This window comes from Protopterus annectens, chromosome 4.part0 (genome assembly GCF_019279795.1).
Source record: "Protopterus annectens isolate FY-2018-M chromosome 4.part0, PAN1.0, whole genome shotgun sequence".
NCBI lineage: Eukaryota > Metazoa > Chordata > Ceratodontiformes > Protopteridae > Protopterus > Protopterus annectens.
Window position 1 is genome coordinate 582989905 of NC_056733.1, and position 26717 is coordinate 583016621.

At 39.5% G+C, this 26717-nt stretch overlaps 1 protein-coding gene across 1 annotated transcript in view; it reads right to left on the minus strand.

Moving 5' to 3' along the window:
• The window catches only part of MYO1H (myosin IH), an 835299-nt gene that overhangs the window by 624728 nt on the left and 183854 nt on the right, over positions 1-26717 (minus strand). The window contains exons 14-15 of the mRNA XM_044068514.1: positions 9356-9450; positions 3412-3458 (exon numbers count right to left, since the gene is read on the minus strand). Coding sequence (XP_043924449.1) covers positions 3412-3458; positions 9356-9450 — 142 coding nt within the window. The remainder of the gene's footprint in view (positions 1-3411; positions 3459-9355; positions 9451-26717) is intronic.

Sequence of the window (26717 nt, forward strand, 5' to 3'; positions counted from 1 at the left end):
GTGTGTGTGTGTGTGTGTGTGTGTGTGTGTGTGTGTGTGTGTGTGTGTGTGTGTGTGTGTGTGTATGTATGTATAAGCATTCTAATCATACCTCTCAACCTCTTAGCTCAAGAAATCTGGACAACGCCTAAAATAATAGGGGTGGGGTCAAAGGCCCAAAAATAGGGATAGATTTTAAATATTGTTCTTATATGCTTAGAAAGTTGCTAGAACAGCAGGATTTGTACAAACATACATTTTTGGAAGGACATGAAGTCTGAAAACTCAAATGTATGTTATAATTTAATGACATTTAGTGATTTCTATTCTTGATGATTTGCTAGAAAAACACACATTTTATGATAAACAGACCAAAAATATCTGGCAAAGAGATATGAGATTCCTGCTGAACATCAAAATGTCATGCACAGCTTGTGACTGCACTCACATTAATGTAACTCCTCTGCCAATGCTTTCTGCACTATCGGCAGCTGCTGCAGGCTATGCAATGTCATCCTGTTGTGCACTCTAACTGCTGTCATACATCTAACCTCAGTTCCTTTCCCTGTGGTGATCATTGTGCCAGTGAAATGAAATGTGCTGAGCTGCTGCTGTTCACTGCATCTTCCACTTCACAAGGTGCTGCACTAATTGCACTGACAATGACAGATTTTGTAGCTACAATGAGCATCTGTGAGCACTGCAGATGACATGCTCTCTGTGCCACAGTCGCTTTGATGTATAGGTTGTAGCTCTGCATCTCACTTTTTCTAGGGAGATTCCCTCAGGGTTTCATATTTATTGGTATTTCCATCAGTGTGACTCCCTTTCACACTTGCATGCCAGACTTAGTGCACAATAGACTTTCACGCTGAGTAACACTTTTCTGAATCCTGTCCTATAAATGTAAGTTGGGACAGTCCTTGGAAAAAAATTCTTTAAAGGCTGAAAAATAAGAATGAGGATTCCTTTGTGTGAAAGAGAGCACAAGTTAAAATCTTACACCTACAGGAATACCAGAGGATAGACATGCCCTGCAATGGAGCTGGTGACAGTTATTTTCCTTGATCCGTGCATGGGCTCTAACCTGGTATCTTTTTGTTAATAGTCTTATATATAGAATCCTTTAGAATTCCTTGTACAAACTGAGACATTTTACATATGATTTAAATTGTTTATACTGAGGAATGTTGGGTGATACTTAAATTATAGTAATGGTTAACTGAGTGTTTATCTGGCCATCTTTTGTATCTACCTGGTTTGCTTATTTTATTATGTGAAAGGAAAGAAGAGCAGTTACATTTAATTGTTGTACGTTCTAGCTATATTCCTGTATTTTTCTGTGCATCTATGTATGCTGTTAAATGAATGCTATATTGGGAAAAATGGGAAAAGGAGGAATATGACCGTAAAAACTTCAAAGGGATTCGTAAAAGGAAGACATGCTATTGATAACTGGTGGACATTAGCACATTTCCTAAAATGAAAATGGAGGGATGGATGATAGCAGAACAGGAATTGTGCTTTTGTGATTTAAAAAAAATATAAAAATGTTTTGATTTGTAGTGTGAGAGTTAAAAACTCTTACAGTGTATAAAAAGTTAGGCATTGGATTATGATAATGATAGAAGAACCTAAAAGAGAAAGGGGTACAATAAAGAGTTATTCACTCCCACTGCTTTGTTCATGCTTGTCATAGGAGAAGCATCAATTAAAATGAGAGAAAAGCTGCAGAAATAGAAAGGGGTACAGTACAGAGTTGCCCACTGTCCCCTGCTTTGTTCATACTTGTAACAGGGCAGGTATTTAAAAGAAGAAAACGTTTGAAGAAAGCACACTATAAAGGTAAAGGAAAGGAAAGCAGATAAGTCAAAATGGAGGAAAAACTCTTAGGAAGTGTGATTTTCTGAGTCTGGGAAATAGTCAGGCCTTGTACTTCTTCTTTTGGCTTTTTCCTGGTTAGGGGTTGTCACAGCAGATCACCTATCTGCTCATGATTGGCAGTGGCATTTTATGGTGTTGAGTTACCAGCCTGGTGCCCAACCTTCCACAGAAGGCACACACATGCACACACTCACACCTAGGGCCAATTTAGAGTGTCCAATCTACCTACAGCATATCTTTGGGAGGAAACCAGAGCACCTGGAGGAAACCCACATGACCACAGGGAGGACATGCAGACTCCACACAGAAGGCACCCCAGCTGAGAATCGAACCGGAGAACCTCTTGATGTGAAGCGGCAACGCTAACCGCTGCAACACCGTGGCCGCCCAGTCAGGCCTTGTACTTAATGATTAGAAATCAGTAATAGCAAGTACAACAGAGGAAAGAAGATTAGGAGACTGTGGTATAATAATGGAAGTGTTAGAATGTGTATATCTAGGTCTGATTATAATGAGAGATATATATGACACCCCAGAAACAATATACAGGGAAGAGAGGCTTAGATCAGGGCCATCATTATTTTAAACAAAACTGTAACATTAAAACTATTATGGGTAGAATTAACACAGAATGATTTCACCTAAAATGTTATAAAGTGTTATCTCTAGGTTTTCTGTATCAGAATGAAACATTTAATACTTTTTAAATTAAATATGACCCTGTTCACTTTGTATGCATTACATTTACTGTCTGTTCCTTCTTATATGTTGGATATTGCTGTGTCTCACTTTTAAAGGATGCACAGCTGGTGAGCACAGCATAGATAACCATAAATGAAGTAAAACTGTAGCAACCTGTCACTATTCTGAATGTGGAGAATGCACTATTACTGATATATAATGGTAATATTATTGGTCTCAGAAGAGATGATAGACAAGCATATAGCAAGTATATGTCTGCTTGGCCCTGTTGTAAAACAAAAGGATGAGCTTTATCTGGAAGTACTGCAGTTTTGAATGAAGCTTGATCACAACAGGAAAATTCACAAGTCCAAAACAAAGCTCCAGAGTGTAGAGAGAATAAGGGATGGTAAGGTTGCCAGAGAAGCCAGTATTTAAGGCTGCATAGGTCAGATAGACATGCTTGAGGTAAGTGAGAGATGATCCAGGTACCAGTGCAAGTTTAATTAAACATCTTTATCCATGAGTATACAAGACACCCTAGCATCATACTTTTGTAGTCCACCACAAATGTAGAAACAAGCACTGCTAAGTCATTTCAAAGAACTAGAAAATATGAAGAAATGACAGAACCTGTAAGTGGTGATTAGATACCTGAATTAGATAGGCCAGCTATTACAATTTCTGGAAAATTTAGAAACAAGAGTTTAACTTTCCTGTAAGTACAACAAATGTGCTAGAACTGTCTTAGTTTAAAAATACTGGAAATATTTCATGTTTATTCTATAGCTTTATACAATTGAAATATTTAAGAGACTGAGATATTCATTTTCAAACAGTCATTAAAATTAAGTTTAAACTTCTTACCTCTTTAATATGTCGAAACAAGAGGTCATTGTTCTTATCCAAAAACCCTTAAAAACAAACCAAATTATTACTTTTAAGTTCTGTCATCAAATAATGATACTAATTAAAAGTAGCTGAATATTCACTCACAAGCCTATTAAATACAATAGCGGTGGTCTTGCACTTGGACCAACAGACCTAATTTTTCATCTGAATTTTGAAGTCAACAATTCACATGCAGTAGATCATACTGTAGAATCCTTAGATGGTACATGAGACACCTAGCTTGTCGGATGCTGAAACAGGGCTCTTAGATTGTTTTCCCATTCCTTTACCAGTTAAAGATCTAACTCACCAGATTGTCCTGTGTCTGACCAAGTATTGTCAAGCACCTTCTAGCTACATATTACTGAAAGACAAGAAAAAGGTATTGCTTTTTCAAATAATATACCTGTATCATGTAATATTTGTTGGGTGGGGAAGATGCAGTCTTAAGTTTGTTCAACAAAAGAATTAGGCCAGTAAAACTGTTTCTCGTTTTATACTGCACTGATAGCAGTTGTGATTTATTTTGAAATCTCTAACTTTAAGTCATTGTTTTCTTACTAAAATGTACATACAAAGTAAGCTCTAAGGAAGTCAAGAAATAGTCAAGGCTTCATCTGTTGCAGGAAGATAAGAATGGTCTATTTAACCTACCGAAGATCCATTTCAAATATCATGGAATAGAAGCCTTTCACATTCATCACTGAGATGATTTTTTGGGTGGGCCATGGACAAACATGACATAACAACCATATAGTGCTGATAATTTAGTTCACAATTCATTTTGCGTGCTGCCTTCACTCTCCAGAGAGTCCACATGATCTGTCATTCCAGTTCACAGTCATCATCAGACTGATAAAGTGACTGTAGTCGCTTGGTATGCTATTACTGTTGTCCCTTTTAGCCGTTATAGACATTGTACATCTCTGATTAGTGTTTGTTTATTACAGCCTGCTTATTCTGATAGTAACAGAGGAGAGCATTGACTCTGAATATATTAGTTTCTAGTATATGCAGCAGGCATTTAGCAGATTAGCACAGTCCAGATTTTTCTTGACTTAAGTTATCTACCTACTAGTTTCTTTTGGTTGTTGCACTTTATGAAGAGAAGGGTATAGAGACTCATTCTATTATAATATACCTGGCCTGAAAGTAGTGTAGCCTTTGAACATGAATTTGTTCTTCAGGGAAAGACTTCAACCAGGTTTCTTTCATCACAATGACATCAGGCTATAAAACATCACCTTTTATTTATCTGTTCACCTGTTTGTATGTTAACCTTGGTCAAAAGTATCATTTTAGCCATGACCCAGACCCATTACAGTTCAAAGTAAAGCACATACACATTAAAAGAGCACAGAAATATAGCAGCAACATAAAACAACACTGTTGTTTTTAAAGTTAAGCAGTGAATATGTATTTGTAACACTGAGCATTCTGTAATGCAAGCACAAGATATACAAATCATAACAGCAAACAGTATGGAGTGCGGCCAGCATCGTGACATAGAGAGATAAAGTCCTAACTATGGCCCAGGTGATCTGGGTTCGATTAGCAGGGTAGACATCTGAGGAGCTGGCAGGGAGGAATGGCCACTCATTGATGACACTCCCTGAGGGACAGCACAGTCCAAATAGGGGAGTAGCCCTCAGATGTTGAGCTGAAGACCGCATGGGAGAGGACGGAGAAAGCAAGGTTGTAAGACATTAAAGATAAAATCCCTTTCCCAGCAGAAACAGTTGCCAGCATGACACCCTCAGGATACCCTTAGGTTTCTCACCTGTCCAAGCCTGGAAATGGAAGACCATCCAAGACTGGATGGAGGAGTTGTCAGACCTGGTGATGGATGGAGGCACTGGGACGGCCAGAAGATGACCTACTCAAACAGACTGTTGAGAGGTGATCTATGCCTGACATACAAAGCATTCTCTAATCCTGCTCCACATTCTGTAGGAGATGGAGTGCTGGGATAGAGCTTTGAGATGGCCATCTTCTGGCTACCTCAAAACTCTATCCCTATAGTCGGTCTCCAACAGAATGTTGAGAGGTGATCTATGCCGGGCTGAAAAATGATCCTCTGATTCTGCTCTGATCGACTTCTTGCATAGCCATAAAACAAATAGTATCAGCATTACCTGTTTTAGGGACCTAATGCTCATCTGCACCATAAATAAGATATGGTGGATGGACAGGTATATGTCTCAGAGACTACCCCTTCTTTGGACCAGACTTCCCATCCATGTGAAACAGAGTTCTTTCGTAACCCATTTCAAATGTAACTTGGAACAGTGGATTAGGAATTGGAAATTTACCCCAGTCTGGCACCTATGTCTCTATTAGACAGAGGCAACCTGTAAGTACTTGACCACCCATGCCCAAGCCTATATATGCCCTTTAAAATAACCCTAGGGTATCAAAACTGGTCATATACATTTGGAAAGATGGGCTAAGCTTAAAAAGACCCTCTGGTGTTGTTAGCCTAGTAATCATCTATGAAGCTATGATCCCACGAAAGATATGAAGTAATAGGGAAAGGGAAAAATCAGTCTGGGATGAAATGCACTGAATATTCACAGTAAATGAGTTGTGGATGCTGAAGGAGGGCCCACAATGGTGGCTAACTAGCAGTTACAAATCAAAAGGGTAGGCAGAAAGTTGTGATTAAACCTTATCTATGCCTTGTAAGTTATATATAGATTTCTGTATATTTGTAGTTATGCCTTACTTGGCTACTGCAACAGAGAATTGACTACCAATAAGATATAACAGTTAAGTATGTTAACAGTAAAAAAAATTGTTGATGCAAAGACTAATGTTACTATTAGTTACTATTAAACTCCATTAATTCAGACTGCACTAAGACAATGTAAGCTGAGGCAGAAAGTGCAGCTTAAACACTTACATTTGGCTTGTTTGGTCAGATGAGTTTATGTGTATTTGAACTGAAAAAACGAGGTTGATATATGCATTTCTTACATTGTTAGGTAGGATCTTCAAAGCAGAATAACTAGTATGGAGAAAGGCAGTTAAGAAACAGAGTACTTCACCCTTGTCTTCCTTCCTGCCCTAAAAGGGATTTATTAGCTTGCCCATGCAGGCTTGAATGTCCGGTGTAAGATAAGCAGAAGGAGGGATGGCCTAGGGTCCAACAAAGTGAGGCTGAGTTGTCAGTCAGGAGCAGATGGTGGCACAGACAGTCAGGAGGGGCAGAGTAAGCAGTAGGGGGTTAGAATAGGGAACTCATGACCAACCTTTTTTTCTGAATTTCAGTAGATTTAGAAATATCTTAGTTTCCCATGTCCGATAAGACTACAAAATGAATTCTGAGGCATAGCAGGAAATTCATGTGAAAAGGCCTACCAAGTAGTATATTCCTAAAGGCAATGAGTGGCATGGGTAATCTGTAGCTGAATTGTACTGCACTAATGCAATAATCTAATGTGGCCAAGCAATGAGTACTGGTTGTTTATTGATATTACAAGGTAATTGTTTAAGTATTCTGAAATGGAGTGCTGCTATACCTCTCTTTTGTACAGATTTTCACAGAATGTCCAGATTTTTGCCTCATATTTTTGGATTGTTCTTCATAAAAAATTTGCTTTTTTGACAAATCACTGGGATGCTCTAAGGATTAAAGTCACTAAATAATGACATGTAGCTGAGTTTTAGACTTCATATCCTCCAGAAAATGCATGATAACACTAATTATTCTAGCAACTTTCTAAGTCTTTACGAGCAATATTTAAAATGTATCCCTATTTTTTTGGGCCTTTGTCCACCCTTTATGTCAGGCTTTGTCCAGATTTCTTGAGCTAAGCAGTTGAGAGGTATGAGATAGCATTTTATATCCTTTATGGTAAAACATGAATGGTGACTTCAATGTACATGGTTAATATTGGGAGTTGGTGTTAAAGAGGTGGGATTCAGCACTAGTGAGATAGTAGCATATGTAGGAAATTAGAGGAATGTTATATGAACAACAAACACTTAGAAGAAGCTGTTTGGACAGGAGCAGGCAGACAGCAGAAATGTGGAAGTTACCCTGTCTGGAATGAAAAAGCAATTTAGGGAGATTGCAGAAACATGGACAATGCAGTTGGGATAGGAAAGAGCTCCTAGTATGATGGCGAAAATAGCTGCAAACATATGCATGCTGGAATATAAACTTTACCTCCATTAAAAAAGTGCATGTGTTAAAAGATAAAGTTCAAAGGGAAAACAGAATTTGGCTTCACAAAGTCAAGATTACAGTGCAACATAAATATATTTTCAACATGTGAAGTGTTGCAGAAGTATTTTTTTGCATAAAATATTGCATGTACAAGTTATTTATGTCACCTGGGATAGCTCATGGTGTCTACATGACCTAGAGCAATGGACATCTCTGGCACTCCTGATTTTTGACTTTGCCTAGTTGGTCACTAGATGATTTAAACCACAGCTTTTGTGTAAAATAAAAGATATAGAAGGAAACATATCAATATGTGATACAGTTGCTTTCCTTTCCTTTCTTTACAAGTTATCTTGTGCTGTAAATGTCTTAAGTGAAGGAGTACTGCAAGGAGTGTATGCACTGCTTAGGGAAGGGTTAAAGAAGGCATTTTTGGAGGGGTGATGGTGGTAGTGAATACATGGTACTATTTAAATCTTCTCAATTCTGAATCTTGCTTGCATTTAAAAAAAATCACAAAATCATTTGGATCTGATCTTTAAGGTTCACATTTTCACTGAGATTTTTTTATTCTAAAAATGCAGTTAGGCAGGTGAATGGTGCAGACTGATGGCTTCTTAGTTGATGGATATCGTTTTGGATTGCTAATAGAAGGCTTTAGCATATTTGTTCTTTATTAAAAAACTGAAAATGCTGTAACTCTACATGTATACTGTTCACTACCATATAGATATGTTGACATCATCAGGGTCAGAGGTGAAGCTGACAATTTGAAACAGCAACAGAAGATGCAATGAGATGCTCGTGATGTCACAAGAAGTGAGTGGAGTAAAGGAATAGTTCCCATTTGTGTTAGTATACAGATGTAATCCAGATTGCTCAAGTGAAGTTGAGTATACCACTTGTGACCCAGAGGGTGATAGGACAAGCAAGAAACAGTACAAGGGATTAGTCCAGAGTAAATCACTGTAGCTAGCAGATCTAGGAGGGTATCTCATTGATACCCTACTTGTGAGAGGAATAAATACAACTTGTTGAAGTTTCAAGAAGTTTATTCTGTTAAGCTAGTAGATAGATGAGTCTTCTTGTTCAGATAACTTTAAATAAACTGGTCATCACAGCCTAAAACAGGTAGTTGGCAATAGTCTGAAATAAATCTGTGGTGAGGCCCCAAAATTGGCAATGATAACCTCTAATCAATTACTATAACCCAAAGCAAATCAGTAGTGATAATCTGAAAGAAATCTGTTGCTAACCTTAAACAAATTGGTGGTGTTGACTAGAAACAAATCTGTGATAGCCTGAAATAAATCTGTTGTGTGGGCACAGACAAACTGATGATGACAGCTCAAAAAAGAACTAGTGAAAGCATCAGACACATTGGTGGCAATAACCTAAAATCACTGGTGATGACCTGAAGCTAGTCAGTTGGGATAACATAAAACAAATCTGCTAATAAACTGAAAACAAATCAGTAATAACATAAAAGAAACTGGTGATGATGGCATGAAACAAAATCAGAGGAAATAACCTGGAACAGTCAGAGATGTTAACTTCAAATCTGTGGTGTGGGCAGTTACTACATAAGCAGAATGTCACAGGTGTGGTTGGGGCAAATGAATTGTAGCTGGACCTTTCTGAGTTTGATATGTCCATCACGGTATAGAAGTCCTTCTCTTACAGCAATAAAATCAATAAAACCACAAGGCTTTTTGTTTCTGTCTGAGAGATATTTGTCCCGATACATACCTAGTACATTATAGGTAACCTCTCCTGCATAATGAAGGATCTTGAAGTCTGCCCTCTCCATGTTCTTCCGTACCTTCTGATCTGCAAATTTTTGTCTATAGCAAGAGAAAAACATCAAATGAGTTGCAGGTGTTTACAGAGAAATGGAAGGATGTTTTAAGAATGTAGTATTTAATAATAAAGACATCTTTATAGGGTTCATAGGTATGTACTAGGCTAGCTGCCCTTGTGGACTATTTTAAACCCTGTACCTTGGGATTATTAGGTAAACACCTTAACCATTATACCGACCCCAACCCCAATCATAGTGCAAATGTAGTTAGGTCCCTGCTACTTGTCCCTCATTAAAAAGGCAACATATATGTAAAAATAAACATTTCAGGCATGTGTGTTAATGTCATTTTAGCCTTCCAATATACCACAACAGCCATCCCCATAATGGATATCCAAGGTGTTCCTAAAAGGTTTTAGTATAATCTGATTTCATATGTAATCTGTTCTGTCAGAGAACCGATTAGCACATCTCACATTACTATATAATCTCCTACACAGGTTTTCTGATGTTTTTTCTACTGCCCTTTGGTAACCTCTAGCATTTTCACAGGTAGTTATCCCCTAAATGCATTATATACTTGCATCAGGTCTCCTCTTAAATATCTGTATGAGGCACTGTACATGTTCAGATATTTCAATCTATCTATCATAATAAATTCAGCTTCAACATCCAAGCATGCTCTTGGCATATTTTTGCTGTACTGTTTCCAATTTGCTCATACTAGTTTTATTATAAGATTTCCATATTATTTTTTAAAACACCTATATTGAATTATCACTTGTGACATGGGCAAACTTACATTTACCTAAAAGTAATCAAACCATATCAACAAGTTCACATTTACAGACATTATAGGATATATAACAATATATGTGATGCATAATCAAAGCAGCATTACATACATTATTCAATTCCTGCCTTCTCTTAGACCTCATTCCTCTGCAAACCATTTTTCTACATGTATTGTTCCCACAGTTTCCATTTTTTCTAAGTATTCCTACTCTTTTCTAAAGATCCCGCTTACTGTTCTTTTATCCCTGTTACAATATTCACTACTTCAAGTATAGTTGGTTTACATTTTGATTTCCATTTTCTAGTAATAAGTTTTTGGCAGCCACTAGAATTGCACTTAACAAGGTCTAATTGTGTCTAGGTAATTCAGGTCCTGTATCCCAGCTCAAAATATTTATTTTCTTACTTACATTCATTTTCTCACCCAGTATTCCTGAGAGGGTACTCTGCAGGGAATGTTTAAAGTGTGCCAACTTGTTACACTCCTAAAATATATGTTTCCAGTCACCTCTTCCTTCCCATCACACCTCCAACATTTGTCATCTACCTGAGGAAAATTCTTTAGAGTCTGCTTGGGATATAAAAACACCTTTGTGAACACTTCCAAGCAAAAATCCTTAATTTTCTAGACTTTGTTTGCATATTTGTGAGCCATACATATATCTTCCCATTGTGTCTTTGTGAATTGCATATCTAATCTCTGTTCCCAGTCTTTTCTGACCTCTTCAGATCGATTGCTATAGTTATTGTGCGATATGTTGTATGCTCTACTCATTATCCCTTTTTTAACAGCAACTTCTTTTCTCAGTTTAATTAAAAACTCAACCAGTGCAGGTCTTTATTTAGGATTCTCCTTTGTCTTTCTCTTTGTCTATGTTCTGATATCAGTCCCTGATAGGGAAGTTAATCACTAACCTGCAATCCAAATGTCTTATTGGCCTTTTCCCATTCTATTACCTTTCCTTCTCTAATTATTTGTTCCCAATACCTCAGTTCCTTTGCCAGATGTCTCCAGTAAATTCCAACTCTCTCTTGTCTATTCTCTGTCCCCCTAATTGCAGTCATCTCTATCGACATAATCTCATTTCTCCATTCCCATGTTGGCTTAGATCTTAATATACTTTCCACTACTTTATAAATATAATATTTTGAATGATTGTTGTTATTCTTCTTAAGGATCTGCTTCCAAAATCCCACTCACTCCTCATTTCTTGAAGTATTCCCCTGCTTCATCATCACCATCCCTTTCTACTTTGAATTATAGCTTTCTGCTTGTGTTTTGTATAGGAGCCTTAACAGTGGAGCTCTGAAATATCCACTCAAATCAGGTAATCCTAAACCTCCTTGTTCTGTTGGGAGGATCAACATATACCACTTGACTCTTGTCCTCTTGCCTACAAAACAAAATCCTTCAACTGTTTATTAATCACTATCTACAACTTCTCTTGTTGATAAAAATATGCCTGACTTGTGTATAAAGCTAAATGGACTAAAACATTTTACTGCTTATATCTTGCTATCCATATCCACAGGCAAGTGTTCCCAGGTTCTCAGTTTTTGTATTATATTTTGTTTATTCTCTTCCCACAAAACTTTAGCTGCCATAACTGAATCCTTTTTAATCCATACTCCTCAATACTTCATTTTATCATGTCCCCATAAATATGGGTATGGCTGGACCAATTCATGTGTGGGTACATAGTTTATAGCTATAGCCTTAGTTTTATCTTCATTAATTTTATATCCTGAACAAACTTTAACTGACTCAGAATATTCCACCACACTGAGAAACCTTTTTCTGGTTCTATCAGGTACAAAATAATATCTGTAAATAATGCCAACTTTTCTATAACACTGTACCAATTATATCCTTGTATTTCTGAGTCCTTTATTTTCTTTGTCAGTGGTTTAAAATAATAACAAAGGGGAAACGGGACATGCCTGCCTGGTTCCTTTGTTCAGATGCAACATAGCATAGAGGAACCCCCCCAATTTGATTTTTGTCTCCAATCCCTCATATATCTTTCTAATTAACCTTATTATTGTATAAGGAAATGCAACATTTTCATTTGATCTACTCATAAAATCCAAGCTTACTCTGTTGAATGGTTTTTCTGTGTCAAGACCAGCAAATAACAATGATTTTTATTACATTCTACTGCCTTCTGGATAATCATTGCTATATTAATGATGTCAAATGTTTGCCTCCCCAAAAAATCACATTGGTCTATATCTGTCAAGTTTGGCATCACCTTTGTCTTTTTTTTAGACATTATAGACATAAATAGAATAGAGCTGGGCCTATATTAAGTTGGATCAGATGGGTCTTTACCGTCTTTGGGTAGCAAAGTCACTACAGCTTTTCCCAGGAAGCTGGTACCTCCCCTCCTTTTAAAATACTGTTAAACAAAACCTTCCTGATCGTTATCACTTTCTTCACTCCTAACTTCCAAACTTCCAATGGAATACCATCTGTTTCTAAAGGCTTTTCTACATATTGGCTATACATCAACATCTTATCTCATCTTCTCCTATCTTAACTGTTAGTTGTCCAGCCTCATCTTCCTCAAACCTTGGCATACGTAAGTCCTCCATTAATATTTCCATTTGTGCTTTTTCTTGATTTCCCAACTTATCTGCTTTATAGAAATATTCATAAAATTTCTGAAGTTATCTCTAATATCTTTATAGGATCACTGGTTATTTTTATTGTTATATACTCCATAAATTTGGCAACAACCATTTCTACTTTCTATTGCCTAAGTTGTTGTGCCAAAAGCTTTTGAGCTGTGGAGTTATTATCAAAAAACTGTTGCTTAACAGAAATCTTTCTAAACTCATGCATATTATCCAGATGCTCCCTTATTTTCTCTTTAGAGCTCTGCAATTGTGCCTCCTCTTGTTCTGTGATATTCCCCTTATTTTGTAATACTTTAACCTTTGTCAATTCCTCTAAATAATTCTTATTAATTCTTAATCATATCTACTTTTCTTTTATTTCTACCCTATTTCTAAAGTCCACTTTCATTTTATCCCAGTCACTACCTATAACTTCTATTGTACTTTCTATCTTCCATAATAACTCCCGGATAATTTCTACTACCCATTACTTAAATTCCTCTGTTTTTAACAGGTAGATGGGGAAGCACCAGTGTCTCATTTTTATTTCATTACCCTACATTTTTATCTTAGTAGTTACTGGCTCGTGATCTGAAATTGTTATTGGATGTGTATCAATGTTCTCAATTAAATGGACATGTTCCTGTGAAATATAATTTCTATCAGGTCAAGCCCAGTTAATGGAAAGGTACAACCTGAACAAGTATGGGTCTAGAACAGAGACCCCTGTAACACTCTGACTGAAATGCAGAATTTTACCTGTTTAATTGCTGTATGATGCTTACCATGTCATATCTGTAAGCCTTGCAGTAATCTATCTTATCAAGATTACATTAATACCTAGTCATTCCTTTTTTGTTGGAATTGAATATATTTACATTAAAAATAGTGTTTAAACTAGTAGTCTATCACATTTATCATTTAATGTTTTAAAAAGTGCAACTTATTTTTAATAAATGGCCTTAATTTCAGTTCAGTTTTTTTCAACAGGGTGGATAAACTATTCCTTGTAGGATACTTGTTAACTACAGCCTGGGCTATGAGTGCAAGGGTAAATACAACAGACAGACAAATTTGCAACATGTATTCTGGATGTGTGGGGAAGCTAGCAGAGGTCAGATGTGAAACCTCAGATCAAGAAGCTGTGAGGGTGAAAAGCTGCCTTCTATAATACTCAGAACTATTTATTCAAGCTTCACCCATGTGATGAGAATGGCTATAACCTATCTCCGTGCTGTGAAATATTGTTGTAACATACAATGGTGATGCTCTTAAAATTCTGAGGACAGTAAATGCAATCCACAGAATAGCAAGACTGAAAGTATGTCATGAGGAATATATACTAAGTATGAGGTTCTGTTACCTTGGAGTGCTCCTTACTCGAGCATACATCAGTACTGGAGTTAGTATATATAAGTAACACATCAATACTGGAGCTAGTATATATAAGTAATACATCAATACTGAAGCTAGTATATATAAGTAATACATCAATACCGGAGTTAGTATATATAAGTAAAGCATCAATACTGGAAGTAGTATATATAAGCAATACATCAATACTGGAGCTAATATATATAAGTAACAAGGGTGTGGGGGCCACAGACACTAACACAGCAGATGTACAGGGAGAAAAAAAACAGCCCTGCAAAAGTCATTTTTAATTGTATTACAACACATCTTGGGAACAACAACTGTATTTCTTATGCAATCACTTTTTATTTTTCACAATGGTAGAACTCAGTAATGTGCTTCACATTTCTGATAAGGAAGGAGCCTTTAATTTGATTATAAACTCGTGCAGTTGTATTGGTGAAAACTTGTCACATAACTGTGAGAAATCCTTCAATAACCCATAGATAAGAAATGTCATTTACAAAGAGGGTGTCTAAATACAAGTTTTTATAGCCAGCCCACTGATGTGGGGATGGTATATATATATATATATATATCTTCACTGCTGCTGAAATGGATTTGATTCTTGGCTCAGTTCCCAGCAGTGGAGGGAAAGAAATGAATCTGAGGGCAGCTTACTTATAATGGAGATATAGTATAGGCATCAGCATAAACCAATTATCCACAGGAAGCTCTGGGTGAAGCTACAGACATTTGAGCCTGGCATCAGTTTTAATATGGTGTCCTTGAACAAACAGATAAGATATAGGCAACCAGCAGTTCTTGATGCTGAAGTTATTAAGAAATAATAAATGCACCAAACCAAAATACAGTCTATACAGTTGGTCTTGGATTATATGTGTCTTTCTTTTTTATGGAACGCATCCACTTTTTATGTGCTGAAGTCATTGGGCTGTACTTTCGACAGTTCTATGCAAGGTGTGGTTAGATCCCACATTAATCCCTGCACCATCATGTCTTATACAATGGGAAATACAATCATCAACACATTCAAAAGCAACTAGCCAGTTGGTGCCTGGCATGCAGTTTTATAGATAAATATCTAGGCCAGTAAGGTTGTCCTAGCAGAACCAGTATCAGTTCAAGATGCATTTTAAATGTTATTTCGACTATCTATTCATGCAAACACTAAGACATGGAGATGTGTGCATATTATTTATATTTTGCATGAGCAAAGACATTTTGAAGTGTCAAATGGCAAGAGCTTTGCAATCCTTGTTCATGTAGTGTCTGTACCATATCTTACTGCACTTATTAAAAAGGTGTAATATGTTATTCAGTAAAACAGATTTATAGCCATTGAATAGTGTTAATGCTACAAATACCTGAAGACCGGGTCAGTCCCTAGGTTTCATGAATTTTCGCTCCTTGCATTGCACAGAATGATGCAATGCAATATTGATCCTCAAAAGGCAGCATTAATCCTTCAAAGGGTTGGACTGTTAGCACTTTTCAAATAAATTAAAATTTTTGCCTAGTTGTAGGGTAGTGCCCTTTGTAAGCATCCCAGTCAAGTCCACAGCCAAAGACCTAAAGCACCCAAATTAATGACAGAGTAGAAATATCATGGAAATAATTGTACTAGTGTAAAAGGTTGGAAATGCATTGCCGAATAAACAGCCAAGAAGAATGCTGCTCCAGATACAATAGAAAAGGGGGGATGTTGATCTATTACAATTTGAAGCAAAGACCTGAAATAATATAATTCCCTCAGGTGTAGGTTGCAAGGAAACTATATAATGGGTTGCAGGTATTATTTGGAAGTGCTGCTAAAGATGAGCAAAAGTATTCTTTGGAAAATTCTAGTAATTAGTCTGGGAATTAATACCTGAGGAGTGAAGCAAAAGAGGACAAAAAAATTATTAGAGTAAAGAAACAGAATTTCAGTCTTCAGATACAAAGCTTTAGGGTGGTATTCATAGTTGTTCGCGCAAATGCAATAAGGATATTCTTGATGCTTACGAATGTGCTTAGCAAAGGCATAGTTCATAGAGACCATTTACTCTAATGCACAAGGCCTAAAAAATAATGAGATGCAAATGAGAAATGTTGTAAGGCATAGTATGCTAATGAGGCAGTTTTGCAGTTCATAGTCCGACGTCCCTACTATATGCACATCCATTGTTAAATGCCGTGTTTTGCCTTTGATAATGGAGTTGCAATCCATGAACTTGTTTGTACAAGTATACACAAGCACTTCCCTGACAAACAAATAAATTATTTTCCCCAGCAACCCCTTCATTAGTTTGTATTAAGTATGGATAGGCACTAAAATGCCATAATAAATTATTTGGCCCAACAACCACTTCAGCAGTGCCATGTATGCACAAGCACTTCCCTGACATGCAGATGAATTATTTCCCCCAGCGACCCCTTCAGTAACATTTCCTAGTATGCAAAAGTACCAAACATTCACCCTGAGAATCTTCAGGATCCTCTTCCGTTTTCTGATTTTCGTGGTGCTCTGATAATTTAGTAAATTGTTAGCATTTTTCAAAGTCCTTTGCTTCCTTCTCACAGTCCAAAAGTATTTTCATTTCCATGGGAAAGAATATTTTGAGGGTCAATGGATATAACAGCGTAAATTTTAGATTTGTATTTTGACAGTCCTTGAATAGCGGAAATAAACTTGTTTCTTTTTTGTCTAGTTTCCACTGAGAAGTCTTAATCTATGTATACACTTTTTCCTTCCAAATGCAAAATTTTCCATTTCTTACATATTTTTCTTAGTAGCCTCTCTTTAATCTGATAATTCTGAAACGTAACCACAGTTGATCTTGGGAACCTGCTGAGTGATGCGCCCTGCGTCGATGTGTGTGATCTATTAGAATGTCTAATTGAGGCATGTCTGACTATTTAGACAGATGTATTGTCATAAAAGTTTACAGTCTCTGACTATTAATCCTTCCGGAACATAGTTAAACCTTAAATTATCTGTCCTACTATGGTCTTCCAACTCTCATAACTTTTCTTATAATTTTTACCACTCTAACGTCATTTTAACAAGAAGTACTGCATGTTCAATACTTAATACATTCAACATACTCCATTTTGTTTGAATTGCTGAGAACAGTAAACCTTTGATTTATTTTATTCTTTTTATTGTTCTTTTTGATATAACCAACAGTGTGCCATTCATCTTGACTACCTGAATGTAAAACCTGTCCATCTTTTAATTGATTTCTGACATTTTTTGATTTTCTGGCCAGCACACATGCACAGCTGTTCTCCTTTTAACAGTTACTCTCTAGTATGTTGTGCTTTGACACAGCCTTAGTATTTACACTATTTTCAATTTTTTTCTCTCCCTTAGGCATCCGGAGCACTATTGACTCAGTACACTGTTTCTTATTCCTCTTATTTATATAATCTTGGAGTTATTTATTGAATTTTCCATCTAAATGGATGGAGGAGTACAAGACATGTCGCAGCAGCTCTGCACTACATCAAAAGTCATGTGAATTAATGCTTATGGTCAAAAGTTCTATTTACTCAGAGTTTGTTGGAAATAAATCAAAAGTTTTCGTTAAATCCATATAAATTATGCCCACCAAAAATCACAGAATAAACTGAGTCCACCACCTTCATATAAAAGTTTAAACAAGTAGTAAAATAAGAATGCCTCTGCATAAAATTATGCTGCACAATACCCACATTTGACAAACTGATGCAGGAGGTCCATTGGAGTGGGGTCTGACAATGCCCTGTACGTCAGGAATACAGGGATAGAGCCTTGAATAAAATATCCTATGCAGACTGCCTGTAAAAGGGAACAGTGAGCTGTTTAGACATGGATGATATTCTCCTGGCAATTAGTTAGCAGAAGGACTTCATGAGTACCATAATTACATGCTAATCAAAATGCAGGGAATTCCAACCCACATTCCAAGGTATCTAGCAATATTTTAATTTTGGAGGGAGTACCGTCTATATTGTATGTCATGGGAAGAGGGTAATCTACCAAATGTGACAACAATGTTACTTTTTTATTATTTAAGTTAAGCCCATATTTTGTACACAAGGTATTTACAAAGGTAAGTTCTTGCTGAAGTGCTCTGGTGTCAGGGGATGACTTGACAATGACTCTCAGTTTACAAAAAGGGTCCCATCATAGATCCTTGTGGGACACCACTGGTCATCTTAATAATCTCTGATGATGCTCTATCTACCTGCACTGTGTGGGTTCTAGCCTTTAGCCAATTTGTTATCCATGTTACTACAAAAGTATCTATCATAAAGTATTCAGCTTACTAATGAAAGAGGTAATGGTTGATGTCAAATGCTTTTCCAGGTCAAGGTATGCTGTGTGGCTAGCATGGCTGCTGACAACAGCTTGTGCTACTCTCTCAAAATAATTGATCTGATTCATTTGACAGAATCTATTCTTTACAAAGTGAAACTGCTGTGGGTCTAGTGTGGTGAGAGTTTTAATGCCATAATTTATCAGAACAGTTGTAATTTATCCATGGCTATGCAGATAAGACTCATTAGGTGGCTGGGCCTATATTTATCAGGGTCAAGTGGTGGGCCACCCTTGTGGAATGGCATCACCACTGCTGCTTGCCAAACCTTAAGGATAAAGCCAATAGATAAACTTAGGCTAAACAGTATAAGGAGCACATCTTCCAGGGCCTTTTTAGTATTGTTTATTAAACAGCCAAGTATATTATTAGTTCTCATGGGGAAGTATTTTTACTCTTAGAAAGCACCTTTAGTACATGTTTTTTACTGACAATGGGGAGGTTTTAGAGGGATAGCTGGGCTATGGATAGCTGTCTCTGTGGAGGAACTTGCACTGGACTTGTTTGCTAGAATATTTGCAATGTATGCTGTGTCTAAGTATGTGGTGTTATTTTGCATATATTCAAAGCAATGTTGGGTGGTGTTTCTAAGTTTTCTAACATAGCTAAAGAAGTATTTGTACTCGCCCTTAGCTTCAGATGCTAACCTAAGTTCATGAGCTGCCTTAGTAGTCCTAATAGTATAGGCAATGTTCTTATGTTAACCTCGATTGTAGGTTCTTTCGACTTACTATATATTTTAAGGACTTTTTTACTTTTATTGTAGTTTATTTTGTTAGTTGACCAACAGGGTGGTTTGTTTTTACATTTCTCATTATATTTAGATTTGGTTGGGACTGCCAGATCTATGCAATTACCTAAGTGAAGTTGCTAGCTGTGGCCATGTCGGGGGTTCTGTGTTCAAGTGTGGGTTGGTGCAGAGGGTTGTGGAAGTGTATGTTGCTCACAGTCAATGTGTTTTTGTGAAAGTGAAGCATTCCTGTTAGTTAAATAATTCCATCTCTCACAAATAGAATTTATTCCACTAAGTAAAACTTAATTATTTGTGCGTATCATATAGTTGCTATACAGCCTAAGGATACCACATGAAATGAAACTGGCAACAAACTGAACACAAGCAGACTCACCTCTCATTTTATTCCAAGGATTTGACAATTTTTTACAATTACACAGAGTACTATATTCAGTTAACTGAGATAGTTATCAGAGTATACTGAGAAGGAAAAACAACTGTTTGTGTTAAGCCAGTATCGAATACCTGCTATGCAGAGCAGCCACCATATCTGCTAAGGGCAATGTAGAGAAACCACAAGTTAATTCTGGTAAAATAAAGCAGCTATGGGGTGTTAACACTATTCTGAGGAACCTTTGTGTGCAACACTGCATACTGGCCAGCTATGAGCAGCTAACCGTACTACAGATAGTGTGGACAGCTTATAGCAATTCTATATAATAAGTCTACTAACTGTTAGCTCTCTAATCAGGGACAGAGCCCACACACATATATACGGATTATGTAGAAATGCAAGGCCCACAAACCGTATATGTTACGTACAACCACCGACATCCCTCACACTAGAAACTAAAGCAATACAAACTGTAATAGCAGCACATACATCCAGTCAGTCAATTACATCTGCAGAACCCTCAACATACCGTGTGGGAGACACAATTAAAGGCGACATGCAAAATTGCAGGCGTAGTATAATGGAACAAACAGCCATGTTACAGGTATTGATTGCAATACTCCATTATCAGACATCGGGATGACAGGTACACCCACATGTTGAACCAAATACTCTACCTGTCACACACAATCCACGGGGGACATGAATCCAAACTATACTTATCTCCATGCATAGCAGTTGCAGTTACACATAACAAAACACAATACAGACCGTCTCCCCGAAGGTAGGGCAAATAGGCAACGCCCAAGTGGAGAATCCAATTATACCCCACTGTCGCTGCGTAATTGGTGAATGGAGTAGCTGCACAGCTGATATGCAAGTAATTAGTCACTCAGGAACACCAATTGGCGGGAAGAATCCGCATGTTTCAGGTATCAACGTATATAAGGATGACTCACCAGACATTCAAACCGTATGCTCATACCGAAAAACATTGGAAACACTGTGAGAGAGACAGAATCGAAACGCCGTAACGACGACAAGGTATGTAGAATGCCTGATATGTAAGGTTATGTATAGCATGATCTGTATTAATTAGTTTTACTGTATGTATAGCCTGGTTTGCATTAATTAAATGTGTCTGGAATGCATAAAGTAGGGAAAGGTATTTATGTAGTGATGTCTTGCTGAGCATACTAATGCTTGTAGAATCTGTGCGTCCAGCAGTGGGACACAAGGTACATAGCACAGACACCAGAAGGGATGCTACATGAGGCCATTACACAGAACAATGCCATACAACCCGCCATCAGTGGTAGGGTATGTCCAACAAGGACATGCCATAGCAGGGGATAGTATATGTTGATCTACTGTCACATGTGTATGGGCAAATAACGTTAGTGACATATGTAAGGTGGTCCCGCTGAGCAAGTATGCTTTGCATCATGGGATACTATGTGAAATATGTGTAATGTATAGTATTATAGGTAGATATGACAGATATTCAACACAGCATAACAGGCATAACATGCATACCACAGGTACCGTCTATCAGTATGTACAATAACAGGATACATATGGCCTGTAGGTATGGGACATAGTAATAGCATGATAACTAATCTAAATGGAAGGGCTACCAAGTAACCATGCACAAAGGACAAGTAATAGCTGCACAGGTGCATAGTGGGGTACTATGCAGTCTGTCAAGTCCATGTGTAAGCACAACTACAGTGTTCACACTAGTGGCACCTCTCCAGGGTAGTGCCCTGTAAAGAGCAGAGCCAGGCATCACCTGCACCACTGCACAGTACAGCCACTGCAGTGATCCCAGGCCTACATGTGTCTCCCAACCACCAAGGGAGGTATCACATGAACAGTGCTACTGAGTGTCCCTGCGTGATGTACTGAGGACTTATGTTCTACAGCATGGTGAGTGTCCAGTCTGGGAATGTAACCCAGAAGCACACCCCACTCATTGTGGTGTGCACATATCCATGAGCATGTTGCTCACAGTGGCCTCTGCTTATGTTGCGTATGAGGAGTATATCCATCAATAATATTGTGGACATGGGTCCTGTCTGATCAGCAGAGGTCACCCCTGAGTATGTAGTATGCAAATGTGTACAGATGTGGTGTCCGTAGTGTAGCCGCAAATCGACACTGTCGGAGCTCAGTAAACATCATGGTGTGTTAATGTTGTGGCATGTAAAGCTGTAGCTGTTGTGTAAGGTACACCCTAAATGGGGTGGTTTACCCCTGAATGTGTGTAGATGTCATGTGTTCAGAGGTACAATGGGTGCCTATGTACCAGTTACACACCCAGTACAGATAGGTGTGGCCATGTAGGAGGATATCCATGCCACAGTGGCAATACGGTAACCACAGGAGTGGATGAGACATATGTGTGTACTGCAAACATGTACAATGTGATATGTATGTAGGGGACCACCATCCATGTGATAGTCAGTGGGTGAATGGTGTAATGCAAAGGTGATGTGCACGCACCTTGTGTCATGCAGCTTGCTGCCATGATAGTCATATTATGTATCTGTCACAGCGACATCCGAATGGTTGGAGTCAGTATCAGCTGGTGGAGCAATCATGGCACTTGGTATGTAGGGGTTTTAAAGCCAGGCAGGGAAAGTCCCCTGTGTCAGCCTGTTCCACAGGGAAGCATATACATAACATGAAGGGCCCTATGACTGAGGACCGTGGTATGCCAAAGTACCCGACATGTAGTAGGTACTATGGTATGCTGGCCTCACTGTGTGTCCTGTCCATGAGCCACATAGCATAACATCGTGAGACACAGGGTACGATGTGCAGGTGGATGTGTAGGTTGTCAATACCAGAATGGGGAATGGTGCTGAAAGGCAATGAGAGGACAATGTAGGATGTGTGGACTCCCGTACCATCAGCAACTGCCCTGGTAACTGTATGAAAGGAGTCCACCATGTGTAGGGGCCATGCTCTGGCCTTAACAAGCCCAACCCGGTGGCAGCAGAGGACGGGAGACCAACAATGTCTCTGAGAATGACGTCCCTGATGATGTGCCCCATAGCCACGCAGAACAGTCCAGTCAGGTGTGTAGGACTATAGTCCCACTCGTGCAATGTGGTGCCACCTGTGTGTAGTGTGATAAATGCTGCCATGTGCCATTCATGGTCTACAATGTTTGAAACAAGGCTATTACTGAATATGGTGGCCTAGTGGTGAGACATGTAATTCGGAGGTTGGTGGACATCACAGCCTGGGACGTTGGAAGGTGACATGGGGCCAGTGTCCCAGGACACATAGAGTGTAGGTCAGTACTGTGTAGGTGTGACCACAGGGACACCACAATGTTGATGTATGGATTGCGGCCCTGTAGTGAGTGAGAGGGTGCACTGTCAGCATTTTCCATCCTCCAGCATGTTGCCAACAATACCTGGGTCTGCAATGTTCCTGAGTGACTGTTGTATGTGACAGCAGATGTGGGTGTTGCCATCGAATACTGACATACCACCATAATGCCTGGTGGTGCACCCCGGAATGTGTGGCAGTCATGTTTACGTAGCTAGTCTGGGAGTATGTGATGAGGAACCCTGTGGCCCCACCACAGCTGACCAGTGAGCCACCCCACACATGGGAATGTACACCACTGTGCAACAGCCTACACCTGTTGTTTTACATCATATGTCCATGGAACATGACCACCAGAGTGGTGTCTGTTATCTGGTGTGTACCATCATGGCTCTGTGTGGAATAGCATGATCCATGCAGTTGTGTACATGCTAATTAAGTGCACTGGGGTATGTGTCAGCATTTGTATGTGCATTGTCCATCTTCACGGGTGTCATGTCAACAACCGCTGTCAGCAGACGTCTGTAGTAGGTGTAGTAGTACACATGTACTGTGTATGCTGTGATGGGTGTGTTTCCGGGATGTGGCTAACACGGTAGATTAGCATATGTTCAGAATCCACCAATGAGGGGATAACCCCAGGTGTGTAACATCAGTCACATGGTGGTAGTGTCCATGCCAAGGGTAATGTAGGTCCTGAAGGTGGTGTGTATGTGTTGATCCAGCTGAGTGGAGGGTATGACTCATGGATGTGTTGGTACACGAGTGGCTATCCCAGTGAAGTGTGGGGTAGTGTCAGTCACACATCAGTAGTAGCTGAGGCCCACTGTCCACTATACCACCATAGAAGGTATGTTACCCGTGGGGTATGATGTTGACTCTGTCGTTTGTTACAATGTGTATAGCGGTCCCGGACACAGTCAGTTGCACGTGGAGAACCTCTGATGCATTGTGCTAAGCAACTTGCCAGGATGTGTGACAACATAGTGGGATATGGGAACCCCTCAGCTGTGGGTGTGCCGGTCCAGGTATGTGCCTGGAAGGTATGGTCTGTCTATAACCTGTCATTGCAGGTGTGCTCTGCAGAGCCAACAGGCAGGTCCCAGTCACTGCAGAGATGTTGAAGTGGTGCATTATAAGGTGCGCCTTACCTGTGTGCATCACAGGGGAAGATGCAAGCAATGTGTCACATGACCCTATGTCGCGCATGCCAGTTACCACCCTGCCGGTGACAGCTATTGGAAGCTGTGCAGGACAGGCAGTATAGAAGCAGCAAGAGCCTAGCATGTGAGCTGTACTCCCAGGGCCGACAGGTGCAAGTCATCTGTGCCACAGCATTGTGTTTGACCAGGACAGTCATAGCGGACAGATACCACATGCTTGTGGAATGACAATAGGAGCATAGGCAACTGTTGCAGTGACACAGTTGGTCACTGTATAGTGGTATCATGTCCGGACGAATGCAAAATGCTCCCCAGGGCTAGGCCCACACCCTCAGGGCTATAAGACTGGTGAGCTATTGCATGTTCCTGCACACGTAGTCTGTGAAGTGGCATCACAGGGCAGTCACACTAACATGGCGAATGACAGACATATTGTACCTGGTGAGGTGTGGCATGGGTGCATAGGGTATGTTGCAGAAGCAGTTACCTGACAGCAAGATGTAAGCGACTAACGCCTTGTGTAGGCTGCTGTGTGGAACTGCAGTGTGACACCCTACAGAGTCAGCTATGACTGGTGTGTTGTGAATGTTATAACACACTATTGGCTGTATGTGGTGGGCACACATGAGTCTGTGGGCTATAAGCTGGTAATGTTGTCTTCCATGATGGGGGCTACCTCTGGTGCCTACAGTGAGTATGGAGACATACTGCACAGGTTGTCCTCGTAGGTGTGGCCAGTGGTGTAGATTATGCGAGACAATGTGATGGGTGGGGTGTGTTGCGAATGTTACACATCCCCAAATGACTGTCAGGTGCAGTCAGGGTTAGCGACAGCATTACCCCCAGCCATAGCTGTCATCCTCCTGTCCCCAAAATTAACCCTCATACAGTGTGACAAATGGGCGAAACGTGGAACACTTACAACTGGCTTACTAACAGCATCAACTAGGAAGGGCATATGATGGCTAAAATAGGCTGGTCATGTATAAAACAGATATTCCAATGAATTAATATGATTCTCATCTATCTAGCCATGGCTAGCAGGTAAACTATGTACAACAATGAATGTGTGACGTACCCTTCCAATGTGGAACCTTGAGGAACATGCACCTTTTAGAACCCCAAATGAGGTACGTTCCCCATAATGAGGTACACCTGAGAGCTATGGCCCAGCACGGCTGCAGACGTGCATCCCCTACAGGCTGTAGTGCCGTATGTTGGGAAGTGAGCATTGAATGTGTACATGACACAATTGCTCTATTGCCACATGTACGACATATCCCTCATATAGACAGGCAGTAGCACTGGTATGTGACAGTTGGACATGCCTGCATATACAACCATGTCCCACAGGATATGTGTGTTACGTGTGTACAACAGCTGTCGTACCTTAAGCAAGCTGGGAAGTGTAGGACAGCCAGTGTACCTGTGGGAAGTGGTGTGGAATGGGCTATAGTAATCAGTAGCTCATGACATGCTCACATGTTCAACAAGTGCCTAGCATGACCATACAATACAGATAGGGTGTTGGATAATATCAACCCACAAGAGGTGATGACAGTCATTTAGGGTGGCACCGCACTATAACCCTGCTGAGTATGGTGTGCATGTCCATGAACCATTAGCACTGTAGATGTTAGCAGTACAGATGTACAAGATAGCACGGATATCTGATTACAAATACCTTTGCATGTCACAGGTGTGTTCCACCAGTGGCCTGTTGACAGACCCACAACTACAAAAGATGAAACAGTGACATGTGCACAGCACATCTGTGCCAGATACAGTAGAACAGGGTTAATGTGTTGTACCCCACCCTCATTGTAGCCCATATCACGCAGACAAATGTTAGGCATCTGTGTATGTGAGGCTGTGAATGGCCATGACCTATCAGTTTAGCTGTGTCAGTGTTGTGAACAACATACAGAATGGGCTGTGTGTGTGAGGTGTGTCACATATGTGCACAGTCTGATGGATGATACCAGCAGTGTCACTGCTAGGTGAACATCCCTGTACCCATAAACTGCTACCTAGGCTGTGGTCAACATTATGGACACTGTGTAAGGGATGGTGCTGTGCAGTGCACCCCCGACATGGTGACGTCTCCAGGCCCCTTAGGTAGTCATCTGGGGTACCCATGTCATGTCAGGGTGACATCCATGAGCACGGAGATCACTGGCCAGGCATATACAGCACTGTGGTGACCAATATTGGATCACATACCACCAGTAAGGGGTAATGGCTATGCATGGATGTGCGAGAACAGCCTTCACAATCCACACCTCCACTATGCAGCATGCCATCTACCTTGCAGAAGGACATTTGCTACACCATGATGATGGACATACTACATGTCCATATCCTGATCTATATGACATATGTCATGGACAGCCACAGTTCCAATACTAGGATCGCCACAGGCTGGACAGATCCCTGTGCCATACATGTGACATACTCCCGCCATACCATGCAAGCCTGTCCATCAAAGCTGCAGATGTCATCCCAGTCATACATGGTGTGATGGCCGCATGGTAGATGTACTATCAA